General features: G+C 40.1%; 1 protein-coding gene across 2 annotated transcripts in view; it reads left to right on the forward strand.

Moving 5' to 3' along the window:
- The first annotated feature begins 649 nt into the window (after positions 1–649).
- Positions 650–17,587, forward strand: part of mapkapk2a (MAPK activated protein kinase 2a) — a 26,326-nt gene continuing 9,388 nt past the window's right edge. Inside the window, exons 1-2 of one of the 2 annotated variants that reach the window (XM_076110606.1) lie at positions 650–1,443; positions 16,145–16,284. In XM_076110606.1, the coding sequence (XP_075966721.1) occupies positions 1,222–1,443; positions 16,145–16,284 (362 nt within the window). In that variant the 5' untranslated portion in view covers positions 650–1,221. The remainder of the gene's footprint in view (positions 1,444–16,144; positions 16,285–17,587) is intronic. The other variant, XM_076110605.1, reaches the window with a different exon arrangement.

A 17,587-nucleotide genomic window follows, 5' to 3' on the forward strand; every position in this document is an offset into this window, starting at 1 on the left:
AAAAGAGTAAAATAGCCAATCAAATATAGGCTTAGATGAGTGAATTCAGTTTGAATTAGGAAAAGCAGGCTGGAAAACACACCAGAGCTCTCTAACCTTGAGCTAAGCTTTGGGACTCTAGTCTGAGATTACGGGTCTATTTCTGTCCGTCTCTCTTTTACTATCAAAACATTGCCAAGTGGGTCTCTTCAGAGGAACAAAAGGTAATCTGGTAACCTGGCTGACCCGTGTGGGGAATTTAATGTAATTCAAACACCAAGATAGAAATAAATAAATAAAAATGTGATAAAATAAAATAAAATAAAATAATCCTTCAAGCAGCGGGGAAATTCACAGGATTACAGCAGCATACAGTAGCCTATAGTGCAAACAAGAGACATAGTAAAAAAAACAAGTATTATAAATAAGCAATAAAACAGTAAAGAAAATTTAAAAAGTAAAAAAAAATCCACAATAACTAATATGGTTACTTGTGGCTGAATTGCAGCAATCAGGTCATAACTTTTATCTTGTATCTAGCCCTGTCCTGTGTCTCCTTTCCTTGTGCTCTACAGTCTGTCTGCCGCTCTCTTATATAAACACTCCGTCGCTTCCTTGTCGTACTTCTCCTTTAAGCGCAGAAGAAGAAAAAAAAGCCCCGGCCATGACGTCAGCAGTAAAACCTGCTCCGGCTGTGTGTCTGTCCGTCTGAAAGTGAAGTGTGTTTGGCGTGCTACTGGTGTCGGACTTTTACCCCGCTGTTGTCTTGTCTTCCGTTGAGTGTTATTGTTGGCTTTTTTTTTTTTATAACTTCACTCGCGAGCTTTTTACGTTACTAATTTTGAAAACCCAGCCTCGTGGACGATTTATGGGACGTTTTTAAGAAAAGTTCCCGAAGTGCTTCTTTTGAGGAACCGGTGGAACGGCGGAAACCGCCAGAGATGGATAAGCTAACCGATAGCTGAGTTGTTAGCCGAGAATCACAGGTCAAGAATAGGATCAAGCTAGCATGCTAACAGCTAGCTAATCTAGCATTGTATCGGCTAACCTAAGTGACTTTGTAACGTCCGAACTTCTGCCGGTTATTTCTCGGGCCTGGCTGCTAGCGTTACACCGTGAACACTGTGTCAAAGGCCAGCTAACCCAGGAAGAAGACTCGGGTCTGCATTTTAAAGAAGAAAAAAAAGACAAGTGTTTTATAGAGAGGTGGCTGTTCCGTCTTCTCAGCCCAAACCAAAAAGCATGCTGTCCAACGCACAGAACCAGCCACTGTTTCCCAACTCGTCGGGCCAGCAGAACACCACGGGCCAGTTCCTCCCCTTCCACGTGAGACCCTCCTTACAGATCAAGAAGAATGCCATAACAGACGACTACAAGGTGACCAGCCAGGTGCTGGGGCTGGGCATCAATGGCAAGGTGCTGGAAATCTTCCAGAAGAAGACTGGAGACAAGTATGCGCTGAAGGTAAGTCATCCTTTGGGGGGGAAAGAAACTTGTCCAGAAGAGGAAGAATGTTAAATCTGAGGCACAGCCAGGAGATCTGAATACCTTTAGAAGAAACAGCTTTTAAATAGTCATTCTACTGGAAGTGTTGTGTTCAAATGTGGATTTTATACAAACTATTCCAACTCAGGTTCACACAAATATAACAGAAACAAATACCTGGAAGGATTAGTCTTTTCATTGATTGACAGAAGATTTATCAGCAACAATTTTGATTGATAAAATGGCAAAACAGTCAACTTGCCTCTTTCAATGTGAATATTTGGTAGTTTTTCAATTGAATGACATTTTGTGTACTGTTGGTCGCACACAACTGGCAACCTGAAGACATCACCAACAGTTCCTGGAAAATGTGATTGAAATTTATTTACGTTTCATAGATGACTGTTAAATAGATTAGCTGACAAAATAATTTGCAGATACGGTTTGTTTTTATGGCCTTGTGAGGGTCGTGATACTATTGTTCTATCCATCTTATACACTGTTATCACTGGCCATCATTACTCTACCTAAAAATCACCCAGATGTTTGCGGATCAGTTATTAGGTGATCTGTGATTGAAGTACCTCATATAGAATAAAGGGGTTTCTCATTTTTTTTTAGGTGGAGACAAAGATACTGGTGTATTTTATATGTGAACAACTAATTCATTTATAACGGGTACCCTGTGATGTGCTGCCCCTTAACATGTGTTAGTTGTTGTGAACAGTGGAGTCCAGAGCACATTGCTGGACAGGCTATATGATACACGACACCATTTCTCAACCCGTGCAATTGTTATTGTTTTGCGAATCATCCACCATTTAGTGTGTTGTGATAACACTGTGATAAACATATATTTGTTGGTAGTTTCCGCCCTCAGATTGTTCTCTGGATTTAAACTGTAAATTAGAAAAACCTCAGGGCTGGCTGTAAAGTGACTCTGCGGTGTCAGGATCTAGAGATCACGTTCTGTATCGGTCAATGATTGATAAAGGACAAACGTCACAACGGCTATCCACACACGGGGGACTGAAACAAGACCCACTGAAGCTATTTATTACTGCGGGCCAATTCAGTTGTTTATTGTTAGAAGGGATCGTAGTATAAACCTTTTCCGAATAGGTTTTGCACAAAATGAATCACAGCCTGGGAACATCCTGTGTGGTGATTCAAACGGTCTCAATAATCGGGTCACAGCGTTTTACACTAGTGTGTGTGTTCATTAAACATGACACACACACACGATCTTGCCCAAACCTGTTGGATGTTGTTTGTTTTAAGCCTGTAAGTTAAAGTTGGTGAAGATGTTTATTAATTGAGACAGTATGTTATAGTTTATGTAATGCACCTGAATAGAGCTTTTGTCGTTGCCCTCCAACCAAAGTTTGGTACAGTTCACTGAATTGTTAGCGACTGTAAGAGCCCAGACATTGAATGACGCAACAGTGTGAGCCTGAGGGTCTTTATCAGGTACCCAATTAAACATCCAGACACGTCTCTCAAAATCCTTTGCAGCTCGCCACAAAACCTAAAATCTTTCCTCATATTCAGCTCAAATGACGGGACTCGCAGAGGCTACATTAGAATGTAGTAAAACCTTTCTAAATGTTTCACAATCATCCACCTGTTTCCTAATAACACAGTGAGCGATCACTGAGCTTATCTGATTGGACTGCACGATTATGGCCAAAATTATTTATAATTAATAATCACAACTGTTCATTGATTTAAGGGATAACATATTATTTATTGCACTTTCACAGTAAATTTACAGAGTAGAGACATTGCGATGTATATTATTTCTGCAATATAAATCTTGCGATATGAATAAATGCAGGTATTTTCACCCAACATTTTGTAGGTCACATTTGTAAGTGAAATGCATTGATCTTATGCACGTTGAGAGCAGCTGTAGGGTGCATGTGCAGCGGCATGGCTGCTCCCCAAAAGTGAAGCCAAAACCTCTCGTTTGCCGGCTGGTTAGTTTAGGCCCTTGGTATGATATGCAGCTTAGTTTTCTATGAGCGGAGCACACATTTTAAACGTCAATATCTCCTTTTAATTATGTTCATTTCATTGTGGGAAGCCCAAATCGTGATCACGATTAATATTCCATAAATTGTGCAACCCTACTACCTGAATAGGTCGACCATGACCCTCCTCTCAACCTGGATGGGACGTGGGTCGCTACCGTGCTACGCTGACAATTCTAGAATACCAAAGTTTAAACGGCATTGACTGAAAAGAGAGAGAGAGAAATTAATATAGAACAAGAGAGTGCACATGTGGGCGATGTAATGGTTTTATGGTAGTAATATCTCGGCCAAATGATCACAGTACACTATAAGGATTTGAATTAAAACATACATGTACAGAGTTTCAGTGGCATTATTTCCTCAACTGATAGAATCACCAGTAGGTTCACCGCTGTACACAGAACATCTGGAAAATGTGGTACAACTAAAAAACAGAGCTGTGATTTCAAAATAAAGCTCAGATTGTTACAGCAAAAGTAGGTGCCAACTGGTACAAAAATATAAATATTCATTGTTGATATAAACCATTGTGTCACTAACTATTGTAGAGCAAAGTTGTGTACTCAGTATTTGTGCAACTGAATATGTAGTCTTGACCATCTTACCATACATATTCATCTTAGTTTTAGGTATAAGCCAGAATTAGATGTTGAGGATGAGTTTATATAACTACGGTATTACGAGTTGACATTGCAAGAGCAAAATAGTTTTTAATTTCTACTCGCAGGAGAGCAGTGCGGCTCAACTGCTATTCTCAGTCATTCTCTAGTGTGCTTCTATAGAACTGTTTCCTGTGCTTTTGGAAAAGCGAATTAGAAATGTATTAAAAATGAACGCTTAGCTGAAGTAGAAAAGATGCTATAAAAACAACACAAATCCCATCTTGAGAGGGAAGCAGCAGCCACAATGTGTTAGATCTACACGAGAGTTACTAGAAACTTTCTGCACTAATTGGTTAACAACACAACGCCACAAAATAATGTTGGTGGTAAAAATGTTAGTGTTTGAGCTTCTGTCGTCTGTGAGCTCCCTCTGTAATATGTAATATGCTAGATTCACTAATATCTTCTCATGCTGTTTTAAGACGGACTTTAACCAACACGATTGATGCCTCCACTCAATGAGCTGATGTCTTTTTTTACTGATGTTTGCTGAGTCAGCTCATCTATTGAATTCATTAGGTTCGCAGTAGACGCCAGGATCAGCAATCAGCCACACTGGCTTAAGGTGACATCACCTTGTACAACTTTTACCTGTCCCTTGAACCACGTTTTGTGCACACGGTGCAGCGGAATCATTTGTAACTCTGACACTAAGTGTTTGTTGGAGAGAGACTGTGGAAGAGAATCGGAGACCCTAAAGTCTTGGAAGTCCTAAAAATGCACTTTTCTAAAACTTGTAACGCATTATGACCTGTCGCAGAGAATCGATACCTTTTGACTTTGTTTGTTTTGTTCGAGACAAAGCTCTTTGCCCTTCTGCGTTGATTGGTCTGTCTCTCTTAAGGCTGGGAGGCTTCTGCTGGTATCTTCTTATAGCGACTACATTTACATGCACACAAGAAACCAAGTTATTGAGATTCTGATCCAACATAGCACTGTGTTAAAAAGATGCAGAGGGGTGTGTTTGTGTGGCCTTGTAGCTACAGTATAGGGGTAAAAAAGGGACATTATTTTACAAAGATCTGTTTGACTTGTACATCTAGTAGGCAATCATTTTTGTTCCAATCTTTGTGTGGTAAACAGTAAAATGATGCAGTTCACATTATAAGACATTCTACGTGAATCTGCACTGTTACTGGATAACGTTGCATTGTTTTGTGGCAAAAGTTGAGCAGTATGTGTGGTCAGTGCGGCATTTTTTTTTTTGTGCATCCGTTGTTGTGCAGACCCAACACTACCAATGCAGTGGAGGCTGTTGGAAGTTGGAGAATACATTGGGTCATTCGGTTCTGTATAAAACGATCCGTCTCTCTTGCTTTCACTCTTAAAGCATGCATGGTTCCAGAATAACTTGTCCACTAGGAGTACTGGTACTCAATACAAATGTAAGGAGCACCAGCACAACATTTAGGAACACCACTTAATCAACATGCAATGCAACACATTTCATTTATTTTTTTCTCCATTTTAAGTGCATCACTGATGCATGATTTTTTACTAAAAAGAGAATTTCCAGAAATAATGTTTTATTTAAGTGCTTTAAGAGAAAAAAACATTAACCGTAGAAACCCACAATGGCCCGTTTTTTTGTCTTTTTAAATCGGGAATAAATATTCATTACGGAATTAATTTAAATCTATTGTGAAAGCTGAGAACATTATGATCGAAGTATATAACGGCCATTCCGGTGCTCACTTGAGTTTCATAAGTCACGGAAACTGCACATAAACCCCCTTCGTGTCAATATACCAGAGGAAGCCATACCTCCTCTGAATGGACTCGGTCTATCGTTTGTGGTTATAAAGTTTCATGAGGTTGTGATTATCGTAGAGGTTACAACAGGTCAACGGTGACGGTCTCACTCTGTGAAATGCTACTATGAGGTCTAACATCATCACAGATGGACTCATTGGATCCACAAGAGTCTCAGCTTTTCAGTCGCACAACATTTATGTAATTCCAAAAGCCTCGCAAATACGGTAATGTCGTCGGGTTAAGTGAAATAGTACTTTTTTTAAACCTAGACACCAAATAATCAAATCAAATCATTGTGCAATCAAGTCTTATGGGCAACTCCTGATTGATTGAATTTTAACTGATTGAGCTGTGATTGTGGATTAGATAAAGTACAAAACAACTTGCTCAAGGTAAACTTGTAGGGCTTGTAGCAAAGTGATGCCTTGACCTGATATGAATATTATGTTCCCACATTGTTTTTTGGTTAGAAAGACTGTCTGTGTCCGATGCAAGCACATCTCTAAAAGAGCAAAACAACCACGAGGACTATGTTTCTATTTCTAAATATAATAACTGCTGGGATTCATGTCTCATTTTCATGTCCAGTAGAACTCTACTCTGTAGTGAGTGACAGCACACGGGTGTCTTTACTTCACATGTGTACTGTTGGCTTTATAAACTCTTAGTTCGATGTTTTAGGTTTCTTATTTACAAGATGTAGAAGCTATCTGGTTACTGCAGAAATCGGACAATAACCAGCTTACTGTACATGAAGTCCATTAAGACCAAGAGGTTGCAGGGATGGCCAACAAGAAGTTTTGAAAAACAAGTTATTGCCGTATCCGGAAAGAAACTCAGTGAAATGTGGTTACGGTGATGTAATCATAGACGGAATGACTAAATGTTTCGGCCACATTTTGTGAGCTGTTAAAGTTGCTCTTCCTGAAATTTTGAAATATGTGGAAGTCACTGTGGTGAATAAACACACCTGCTCAGGGTTGGTTAAGAAAAAAGGGAAGTGGAAACATTCGCCAGTTAAAATGGAAGCTTTTTCTTCTTTCATAGGTTTGGATTTCTGAAAGTTTATTTTGGACTACTGTGGAACAGAATAATCCAGACTTTGTCTAAATGGTGTGCTTGAACAAATGTCCTTCTAGTGAAAGCCACCGTCCACACAACATGAATCCTTCTGAATCCAGCATGTCGGATTAAAGGTTAACGCAGAATGGAAAAGCCCGGCCCGAGCTTCAATCGTGAGACGGTGAGAGAGGAAGGAAAAGGAGGGAGGAGGAGAGGAAGGAAGAGGTTCTCTTTGAGTTCTGTCTCTGCCCCGTCCGTCTAACTGTACCCTTATGAGAGAGGCATCTCTAAGACGCCAGAGAGTACCTACTCATTATTCCACTTTTATCATCACTATTTATGCCCTGTTGTGGAAAATTAGCTTCAAGCCTCAGCAATGTAGTCTTTTTTAAATTTGTTGGTCATCTCTACTATTCTCGTAATTACACTCTCACAAGAAATGTTTTGATTCAGAGGCCTCTGATGTGACTATACTTTTTCTCTCACTGTGACTATCTACTTAAAAAACACTGCATATTTGTGATGATTCATAATAAAAAAAACTTCCATTATTTCTTATTAATTTAATATTAGTAACAAATAGAAGAGATGTGTCAACTGGAGGGTTACATTTCCAAGCACTGCAAAAAGAACATAACTCCCTTTGTTTCTAACTCGGTTATAAGTAAAGGGATCTGAATTGCAGCCTGTGGTGTTTAAGGCCATGTCCACACTGCTATGTTTCCATTTTAAAACACATCTCTTTTGCTACGTTTACACTGAGTGTCTTAAACACACTGGAGTTTGAAAGTTTGAAAACGCTCCAGAGGACGGATAAGTTTGAAAACTCCGGGGTTACCTCCTAGTGTGGAAGGGCGTTAAAACGAATATGTTTGGGAACGATGACGTAGACACCCGCATTCGCTACTTGATTGGTTCTTAGCAGTCACGACGTGTCCTTTCCTGATTCGTCACGTCTCTATCTCTATTGCCAGGAAATCACAAACAGACTTGATTATCGATCGAGGACTTTGCTTTCCTTATTAATACTTATTTTGTTCTGCACAACTATTGTGAAGTCCACACAGAAACTGTAAAGGAACAAAAGCAATAATTTCACTCCAGTATGACAGGGACTTCAGCCAACAGCAGAGCTAGCATAGCAGAGCTAGCATAGCTAGCAGACCTGCAGCGTTGTAACTAAGTCTGAAAAATAGAACTTTTCACGAAATTTGTCTGAGTTTATAGAGGATGATTTTAGAGGAAGATCTTAAGTATAAAGCACAGCCTTTCATTATTGAAGACTACTATATTACTCAGTATATATGAACAGTCACGTGATATTCGTCTTCAGAAAAGGTATTAGTGTGGATGTAGCCTAAGTCTGTATCGTTTGACATTGTTATGTTAAAACTATGACCAATCCTTCAATGCCATAAGATCCTTTTTCTCCTATCAGATTATTGTGAAAATATTTGTTTGACATTTGTCACAAACAAAGAGATTAGCTGAAGGAAAAGCTTTTTTTTGGTAAACATTGATCTTGGTGTTGTAAGCTCCTTATGACATAATATGATTTACTGGTTTGCATTTTTACGTCGTCTGTGATTGGGCGCAGGATCCACCAGCCAACCCCCACGCTGTGACAGTCTCTGCTGCCTCCCTGTCTGTAGAGGAAGGTTATTTGGAAGGATGTGGTATTGTAGTTGTGATAGATGGAAGCAGAATTCATATCTGTGATACATAGTCATTTCTAGGCTGATGCAGCACTCTGTCATACTGAAACAGCACTTCTTTATGAATGGTTGTGACTACTTCCTTAATAAGCTCTCAACAGACACAACCTTTTGTTCATAATTGTATTGATGCTGGACTTCTTCTCCACCAACCATTCTTTGTGTTTAGTTCTGCTTCGGTTTTATAATCGGTTCCTAATAAGGAAGTGAAATGATTGAATACTGTTAACGGTAAAGGGAAGTGAATGTTTTTCTCTCTTCCAGAGTTCATTCATTCAACTTGCTACACGTGCGCTCTGGTATGAATATTAGCCAAAATACTTAAAAACACTCATTTGAAGCTAAATTTGTTTTTGGTGCATAGAAGGACAAGCAAGTCATAGATTTAATTTGTTGATCCTCATTTATTTATTTGGCTGTTTGTTTTAATGGTGGTGTCTTTAGATTCTAACGTAATGGAAAAGACAAAGGAACATTTTTTTATAATAAAGGAAAATAAGCTTTCTTGCCGAGATTTAAATTCAAGATTTGAAATTAGGTTTTGTCCTCGCCCGTCACTGTGGCAGATCATTGAACATTTCTACTGCATTCATTTCTCCTGCCACTTCTGAAATAATAATAAAAAATATATAAATATTTCTAGCAAAAATAAACTGCCAATGTTTGCAGGTGACCTGAATTTTCTACTCGCGTGCCAATACAAATATTTACTCTGTGTTTGGCAGGTGGTAATTTCATTCCCTGTTTAGATGAGAGAAGATGGATATCACTCTCATATCTGCATGGCAAATATTTAGCTGAGCCAGCAGCTGGCAGCTGGTTAGCTTAGCATAAAGACAGGTAGATACAGGAAGCCTCTGAAAAGGTAACGAAATCAGCAACTCTAAAGCTCACTTATTAACATGTTACATGTATTTAGTTTAATCGGAACAAAAACTGATCAGTAACTTCCTGAAGTTTTTCTAGTTTTATGTAGTCTGTCTGAAAACATACTCACACACACACACACACACACACACACCTTGTCAAAGGGACACATCACCGGCTGACAGCATGAATTCCCGCCATTTAAAATCAGGTGGTATTACACCAGCCTATTTGTATTCATGCAGTGACGCTGTTGCATCAAGCACTTCAGGGGATTCACAACATGAATCATGAGGTGTCAGAAGGCCGGCTCAAAGGGACGAATAGAGGTAGAGGCTGTCGAAAAACATGCCAAACGCCTTCAGTCTGTACTTATTTAGTGACACTTATCTGTTCATTATCCCCGTCTGCCTTTTGTCTCTCGCAACCCCGCTGCTCCTCTTAAAACACTCCATCTCCTTCTTTGTTTCCATGCAGGTCTTCCAGCCTGTATCAGGAAGTGAGACAGCTGTTTCTGTGTGTCATACAGATGTCGTACTCTCTCACTTCCTCCCCCTTTTGTCAGCCGCTCATTTTTTTTTATGAATGTGTGTTGTGTACAGGGACACCTGCTGGCTAAAAATACTCACCTGCAAGCTAGCTGTCTGTCTTGAGAGGAAAAATGACCATTCCTCACAGAACTGGTAGCGCTTCAATCTGACTTGTGATACCGTCAAAACATGGAGCAAGCAAAGCAACATGAAGATTTTGTCTTTTAAAGGTGTGTTTAAACGGAATTAAACAAATATGTTTACCATGCGGAAGTGACTTGATTGACAGCTGAACAGTGTGTGCCGTACCAGCTAAGACTGACTGATCAGAAACTTAAATACCAGTCTTAAATACCAGTCTTAAATACCAGTCAGAACTTAAATACTTTATTTTCCCCCAGTCTCTTGAAGAGGAAGTTTTTCATTCAAGTTGAAATGTTTTCAACTTATCACCTATTTTGTTTTGCCGTGGGTAAATTCATTCCTTCTTGTCTTTGAATTGTCTTTATATGCAATCACGCCATCTCTACCGACGTGTCTACACAGCAGCACGCCGTTTACTGTGTACAACATAAAGTAGTTCCCTTTTGCAACCACATAAAACAGTGCAGTTGTTTATATGCATTACACACACACACACACACACACTCAATAGATGATTATCTGATGGTCCTGTGAGGCAAAGCAGATGTTTTTAGCCAGATCATGTCCTATTGACACACAAACATGCTGCTTCACTGAGCGCGAGCACACACACACACACACACACACGCACAGAGAGACAAAGACACCACTTCTGCTATATTGTTGTTTAACCCCTTTGTCAGGTTAAGAGGCTTTTTTTGATTGAGCCAAGCTTAACTTGTCACCCCTCAATAATCTCTCTACTCTACAGCCCCATCACCCTCTGTGTGATATTTTCCTCTGGTTTCACCAGATCAACCCTGGACTTTTCCCCGGTTCATGACGAGCGGCAGGTGGAGGATGGGTGCTCCTTCAGTGTACCCCCCCCCATCCCACCTCCCACTGTCCTGCCCCGAGCTCGGGAGCTTTTGTGTTAGCTTGAGGAAGTGTATTGTGTGCCCATCTGCCCCCCTCTCATCTCCCTCTTTCTCCATAACCTTCACTGTTTACCGTCAAAGGGCCAACAGCAGATGGGGGGGCTATGCAGTCACACAAACACCAACAGAGAGGTGACAAGGGGTGGGGGGGAGGGGGGGTTCTTATGTATGTATACGATTGTGCATGTGTTAAGAAGATGGCGTAAAGTCTTTGTTTGTGGAGGGAAGTCTGCTATAATTAGATGGGCAAATGTTAGTTTCCACGCATGATTCTTGTTTCCAGGTCATGTGTCTTTTAGTTCCTCTTGACAGTTAGACACCAGAGTAACGATTATGTAGACTCTCAAGACTGGCCCGCACTTAGTCCAAAACAGACATTACATACTATTATTTATTATAAAGTGATGTAGACAGTGTTTCAGTTGGTGCGAAGTCAAAGAAATCAAATGTGCAATATGATAATTGAAAGATACGACCCCTCCTCCTATACATGGAGATGTTAAAGAGTGTTCATCTGGCTGCCTGCGCCCACATGGAGCCGATGTGTTGCTGTTGACTTTGTTGGGATTCCTATGAGGTAGTGGAGATAACGAGACAACATATTTATTTAATTTAAAATAAGGCTTTGGATTCTCATTCATCAGGGTTTTGAATGTTCGACATTGTGCTCGTATCAGATTTTTAGGAGTATGTTCACGCTGCATGACATCTGTAGTTTTGAGTGCAAAACCAGATGAGGTGTAGTACGTTGGTGTAGTGGCCACACCAACGGGTAACTGGCAATAGACGCCATCGACCTATTCGTACAGCAATATAACTATTTTAGAATTTTAAAATATATTATTGCAGGAAATGCTGCTGTTCATTCCTTCAGTTAAAACTTTTATAAATCATTTTATATTGTAGCGGAAGTAGATCTGCGTCCCAGTAGTAAAACAATATTGTCTGCCTATAAACTGACTATCACATTTACAATACCACATGATTTTGTGGCACAGTTTTGTCATTTGAATTTATGTCGATGCATTATAGAGGGCGAAAGTGTCGAAGGATCACAGTGCAACGATTCTGTCCTGTGCCTGATGTTTTGTGTGTCTGTTTGGGTGTTTTTCACTCTGCTGTGATGCAGAAAGTCAGAGCCCCACTTGTTTGTTCTGTCCCAAAGGGTGGTTGAACTGTGTTCACTGTTGAGATAAAGCAGAGAGTAGAGCACCCTACGCCATACCAACTCCTCCTGGTAACAGCCGCTCACCCCTCAAACCTTTGCTTCAACAATTCATCTATTTTTTTAAGATGCCAATACAGACAAACTTGAGTTTTGATTTGAATATAAGTAACGGCAACGTTATAGGTTATACAGTGGGTACGGAAAGTATAGGGTCTGAATACTTATGACCATGTGATATTTCAGTTTTTCTTTTTTAATAAATTTGCAAAAATTTCTACATTTCTGTTTTTTTCTGTCAAGATGGGGTGCTGAGTGTACATTAATGAGAAATAAAATGAACTTTTTTGATTTTAGCAAATGGTTGCAATGAAACAAAGAGTGAAAAATTTAAAGGGGTCTGAATACTTTCCGTACCCACTGTAAGTCAAAACTACATGTTATCTCTTGTCTTTGATGTCTTTCCTGTGTATTCACTGGTCTTATGTTTCCTGGGTAGTTTCCCTCCTTTTTTTTTTTTTTTTTTCTTTCTACGGTTGTGAACATTAAAAGTCAGAAATGACATTTTATATGTTGCAGTTATTCATGGCCTTCCCCTACAGACATATTTACAAACAAAGACATGAAGTCACATGAGGAGGGTTCTCCGTTTCACTTTGCAGTGTTGAAACAAACTAAAAGTTAATGATCACAAACCAACATGGATGTTATCAAAAGGACAATATGAATTCGGTGGCTTTTTCAATAAAAAGACTGCCGTTCATCAGCTGACTGTCGGGACTGCTCAGCTGTCAGCTCATGCAAGACTTAAACAAACTCCTGCACAGCAAAAAAGTCAGCAATCACAGAGCTGCGTGCAGGGAACTCTTCTGACTAAAAACCTGGTATACTACAGCGACACACAAACAATGAGTTGACCCTTTAGTTGCCGGTTTATAAAGCATATTAAACTTAGCTAGAGTTGTCACGAGCCTGACCTCCACACTGTTATGAGACGAGGCTAGGAAAGTGAGGCATGGGCCTTCGAGATCTGATTCACTTGTAAAGGAATAATTGTAATAAAACATTGGATTTGGGTCCAAACCACAAACTTCCCCATTTTATTTTAATGTATTGAAAATATAGTAAGTTTATGGCAGATGCATCTAAAGTCTTTTTAGGTCTAGGGGTGGGGGGCGGGGGATGTTATGGGGTGGATAAAAAGTAATTGGTATGTGCCACAAAGACGTGGGAGCCAATACATCATCTGAAGACCTGAAGATTAATTTGAGATGCAGCTCAGCACTGTGTGTGAAGTCCTTCTAGTTATAAATCAAAATGTATTTATTTATTGTGAAAGTGTACAATGATTGACATTCCCATGCTCACTTTATTTGTTGCACAGATTTAGAATACCATAGAAAAAGTCATGCTGTGATTGGATGGGCATTTCTGTAAGAATTGCATTTTTGTGGTGATTGGATGACGACTTTCTGTTCTGGAAAGTGCTCAAAAATCCCCTAATTGACAACATACCTTGGCTGAATGCCCTGTGTCTGTAGTTTGTGGTTGTAGAGTTTATTTCGGCTGTAAATGAAAGGGCTCACAAAAGGTAATTTTTACGTGCACAAAAGTTTCAATATCGGATTTATGTTCTAGTTTAATTCAGAAACATAATAACCGTCTTGTTGGCTTGTTTGAATTGAAACGGTGCATAAACACACAACTGAGTGTTTTATAGCATTGTCTGACCTTGTGGTTTCAGCTAAGCTGGGTTTAGTTCACACACTTTTGGTTAATCAACCACAGCTTTGCCCGTCCTCTCGCTGTGCCTTCAGCTCTCCGACACTCACACTGAACGAATACAATCAGTGTCTTTTATCTCTAATTGTTATATTAGTTGAAGCAATGCTCCCAAAAGTAAGGTACTATGGGAGACATATTGCTGATACTGCTAATTTTCAGCTTGACAGTAACCAGGTTATCATTATGTATTGTCTGATTTCCTGTGTAACCTGGTTTATGTAAGTAACCTGGTTTCTAATGTTTGTGTAAACACACTGACGGTTTTGTGTGCCAGACAGCAAACTGGCTTCTCTGGCTCCCCGAGCACTCACTGGCTGCTGGAACGAAGCCCACTGCTGTGTTGTGACTGTGGGCAGTGTTGGAATGTAATGCAGCACAAGATAGACAGACGATGGTTCATTGTCTGAGCTACAAGGCTGAACTCTTTACATCGACTGACGAGGATATTTTAGGGTTTTACTTGTGGTATCTTATATCGTATAGTTAAATCTATCAACAAACACTAGCACTTACTGTCTCCGCCAGGAGGATTATGCAATTTTGACTTGTGTGTGCGTGCGCGCCTCTGTCTGTCCACGGCTAATCTTGCATTCTCGCAGAAAACTGGCAGAGATCTGCAGTGCTCCCTTCTAGTTTAACATTAAATTGCCTCTTCTTCACAACTTATACTTTGAGCAGCTATACTGAAAAGTCATCCCTATCCTTATTGAATCTTTTATGACTTATGATCTCCTTTACCCAAAGTAGTCCCAAAACTATAGAAAATTGCATTTTTATGTCGTCTGGATGTAAAATAGAAGTTCAAAAGTTCAGGCCTATATTTGACTGAAAGTCGTTTTACAGTAAAGGATGCAGAGAGTTTCCTGTGATGGTGTCTGTGGCCTTATTTATCATAATATATGACCCTGTGCAGAGTAAAAACTCACACTTAGTAATACTGAATGCTTTCTTTGATGAACATGAGCATTATTGTGTATCCTAGTGTTGTTGCCTCAGCTGTGTCTTTGCTAGAAGTGAAGGATTGTTGTAATGATGTGTGACTCTGACCACAGATTATTTTCTTTCAGTTATGAGCATTGTTTGTTTCCTCATTCCGTTTTGTCTCATGAAATAAAAGGGAAAACTGTCTGGTTTCCCTTTTGTAGGCGGCATTCCAACAAAGTGCATCTCAACATGCTTCACTAAAAAAAGAAAAGAAAAGAAAACATGAAGTACAACAAATACGGGTTATGGCAAGAAGAACTTGTACATTCAATTATCATACCTCTTACTTAGAATAAAGAAATTGTCTTTCCTGAAATCATATCTAACAGAAATAACAACGGTGTGAATTAATAACATGACCAAGCCTTTTATTATCTGCTGGCTGTGCACTATGGTGGACAGCCAGCATAACAATACACCCACTGACCCACACAAAATTGAAAGCGGTGCAATACTGAATTTCATGTCACCTGTCCAAAAGCACCGGAGTCATGCCAGGTACCATACCTCCAGGCTTCCCGAGTGCCCTTGAGCAGCATGCTGGATTTCTAAGTGTTTCAGAAATATTTCTCTGCAACTAAACTCCTCCCTGGACTTTCTGGTGTCGAGGATTTAACATTTTGCTGTTGGCAGCAATAAATAAATGTATTCATGACGACACAAACTTGTTTGAATTGCATGTGCTTTTGTTGAACGGTGTGTTGACATAGCGGCACACACAGAGGGTGCTACACTCACACAAGACTGGATTAGAAGAAACTCCTCGACATGTTTTCAACATTCTGCCAGCTGATGGCAGCACTGTACTTCTGTCTTGTATGTTTACTGTTGATGTGATGTAATCGTCCAGTGTGTCCGCTGTTGGTTTCGTGTCACCTCGTACATACAGAATGTATTTCACACTTCATTCACCTTCTGGGGGTCAAGTTCTTTCACATTGCACATCTTTCTCTGTTTGGCAGTTAACCAGCAGTGTTAACTTGTAGTGTATTTTATAACTGTTGTTTGTATTTGATGTTTCCCGGCCTCACCCTCCTTGTCTCTGACCTTCTGTCCAGATGCTGCAGGATTGTGCCAAGGCCCGTAGGGAGGTGGAGCTGCACTGGAGGGCTTCTCCCTGTGCCAACATTGTGCGCATCATTGATGTCTATGAGAACCTCTATCAGAGCAGGAAGTGTCTGCTTATTGTCATGGAGTGGTGAGTGCACAGTCTTGGTGTCATACACACTAACATACCCATCCTTGTGTAGTGGTGAGTAAAATCATCATTAATGTCTTTTGAGTGCATTTTAGCAGACAATAATAATAATTAATGGTCATAGAGATGCACTGATGCCAACACTGGCTCAAACAGCTGGATTGGATGTTGGGGACAATAGCCCGATCTGGTATTCGATACCACTATTTTGATAAAGAACAAGTCAGAACATTTATATCTATGTATTTATTTGTTACATTGTGTTCTACAAAGTTAGGAAAGCAATGTTTCACACAGTAAAGAATGATCCCGGTCACTTTCTCACAGTGAGGCATAAAGCTTGTTCATGAAACACTGGTATCGGAGTCAGAGGACTACAATGCATTTATAAAACCATTACCGATGCATCATAATTAAAAAACGGATGAATTCACTTTCATTCTCTTTTATTAATTCAATATTAGGAACAACTGGAGGGTTACATTTCCCCAGCATTCCTAAGAGAACCAACAGGACAATAAATACAACTCTGCCTTTAACAACACAAGACTTCTGCATGTTCTTAATCACTTGACATAAAAAGCTGCCCCCATCCACAAATAAATAATATAGACTTCTCTTCAACTAATCCTGTGTAATGAGCATTCTGTACCAGCTCTCATACGAAATGCTTCCTCTGAAACATGTGGTGAAACTATACATGCAGGGACACTATAATCTGTGGTTACTTCTATCCCACGCAGTTTCTACAGTTGTTTCATGGCTTTAGCTTTGGTTTTGTTGTAGAGTTTGAGCATCGGTGTTTCTGTAAAAACATCTAGATGGAACGCTGTTTCTCGGTTCCAAAGTGTGCAACATAACGCAAAAGCCCTGATTCTCAACGACTGAGTTGGATGTTAAGAAGAGGCCAAATGCTTCTATAAGCTAGCTTTAGAGGCAGGGGGGGGGGGGGTGCCGGTCGGGTTGTGTCCATATTGGGCTGCTCGAGCTCAGCCGCCCTCACCAAGTCTCCGCTCGTATTTAGCCAAGTTTAGAACGTAAACAAGACGCATGTGTTTTGTTTTAGGTCTGTTGCGTTCAGCGGCAGGAACGGACCGCCTGGTGTCTCATAGCTGTTACAGGCGATCATAATGCTGAGAATTGAGTTTTCTGCATCGACACATAATCTTTCATGAGAGAATCACGATGCATCTAAGGATTGATTGGAGTGGGTAGTGGGTGGGACCTCGGACCCTTTAGGGGCACCTGGGGAAGAACATTTCGGTCGAATGTAACTAAGTACATTTAGACACACAGCGCTGGT

This window comes from Anarhichas minor, unplaced genomic scaffold (assembly GCF_050575085.1).
Source record: "Anarhichas minor isolate MPS153535 unplaced genomic scaffold, ASM5057508v1 ptg000043l, whole genome shotgun sequence".
In the NCBI taxonomy this organism is placed as follows: domain Eukaryota; kingdom Metazoa; phylum Chordata; class Actinopteri; order Perciformes; family Anarhichadidae; genus Anarhichas; species Anarhichas minor.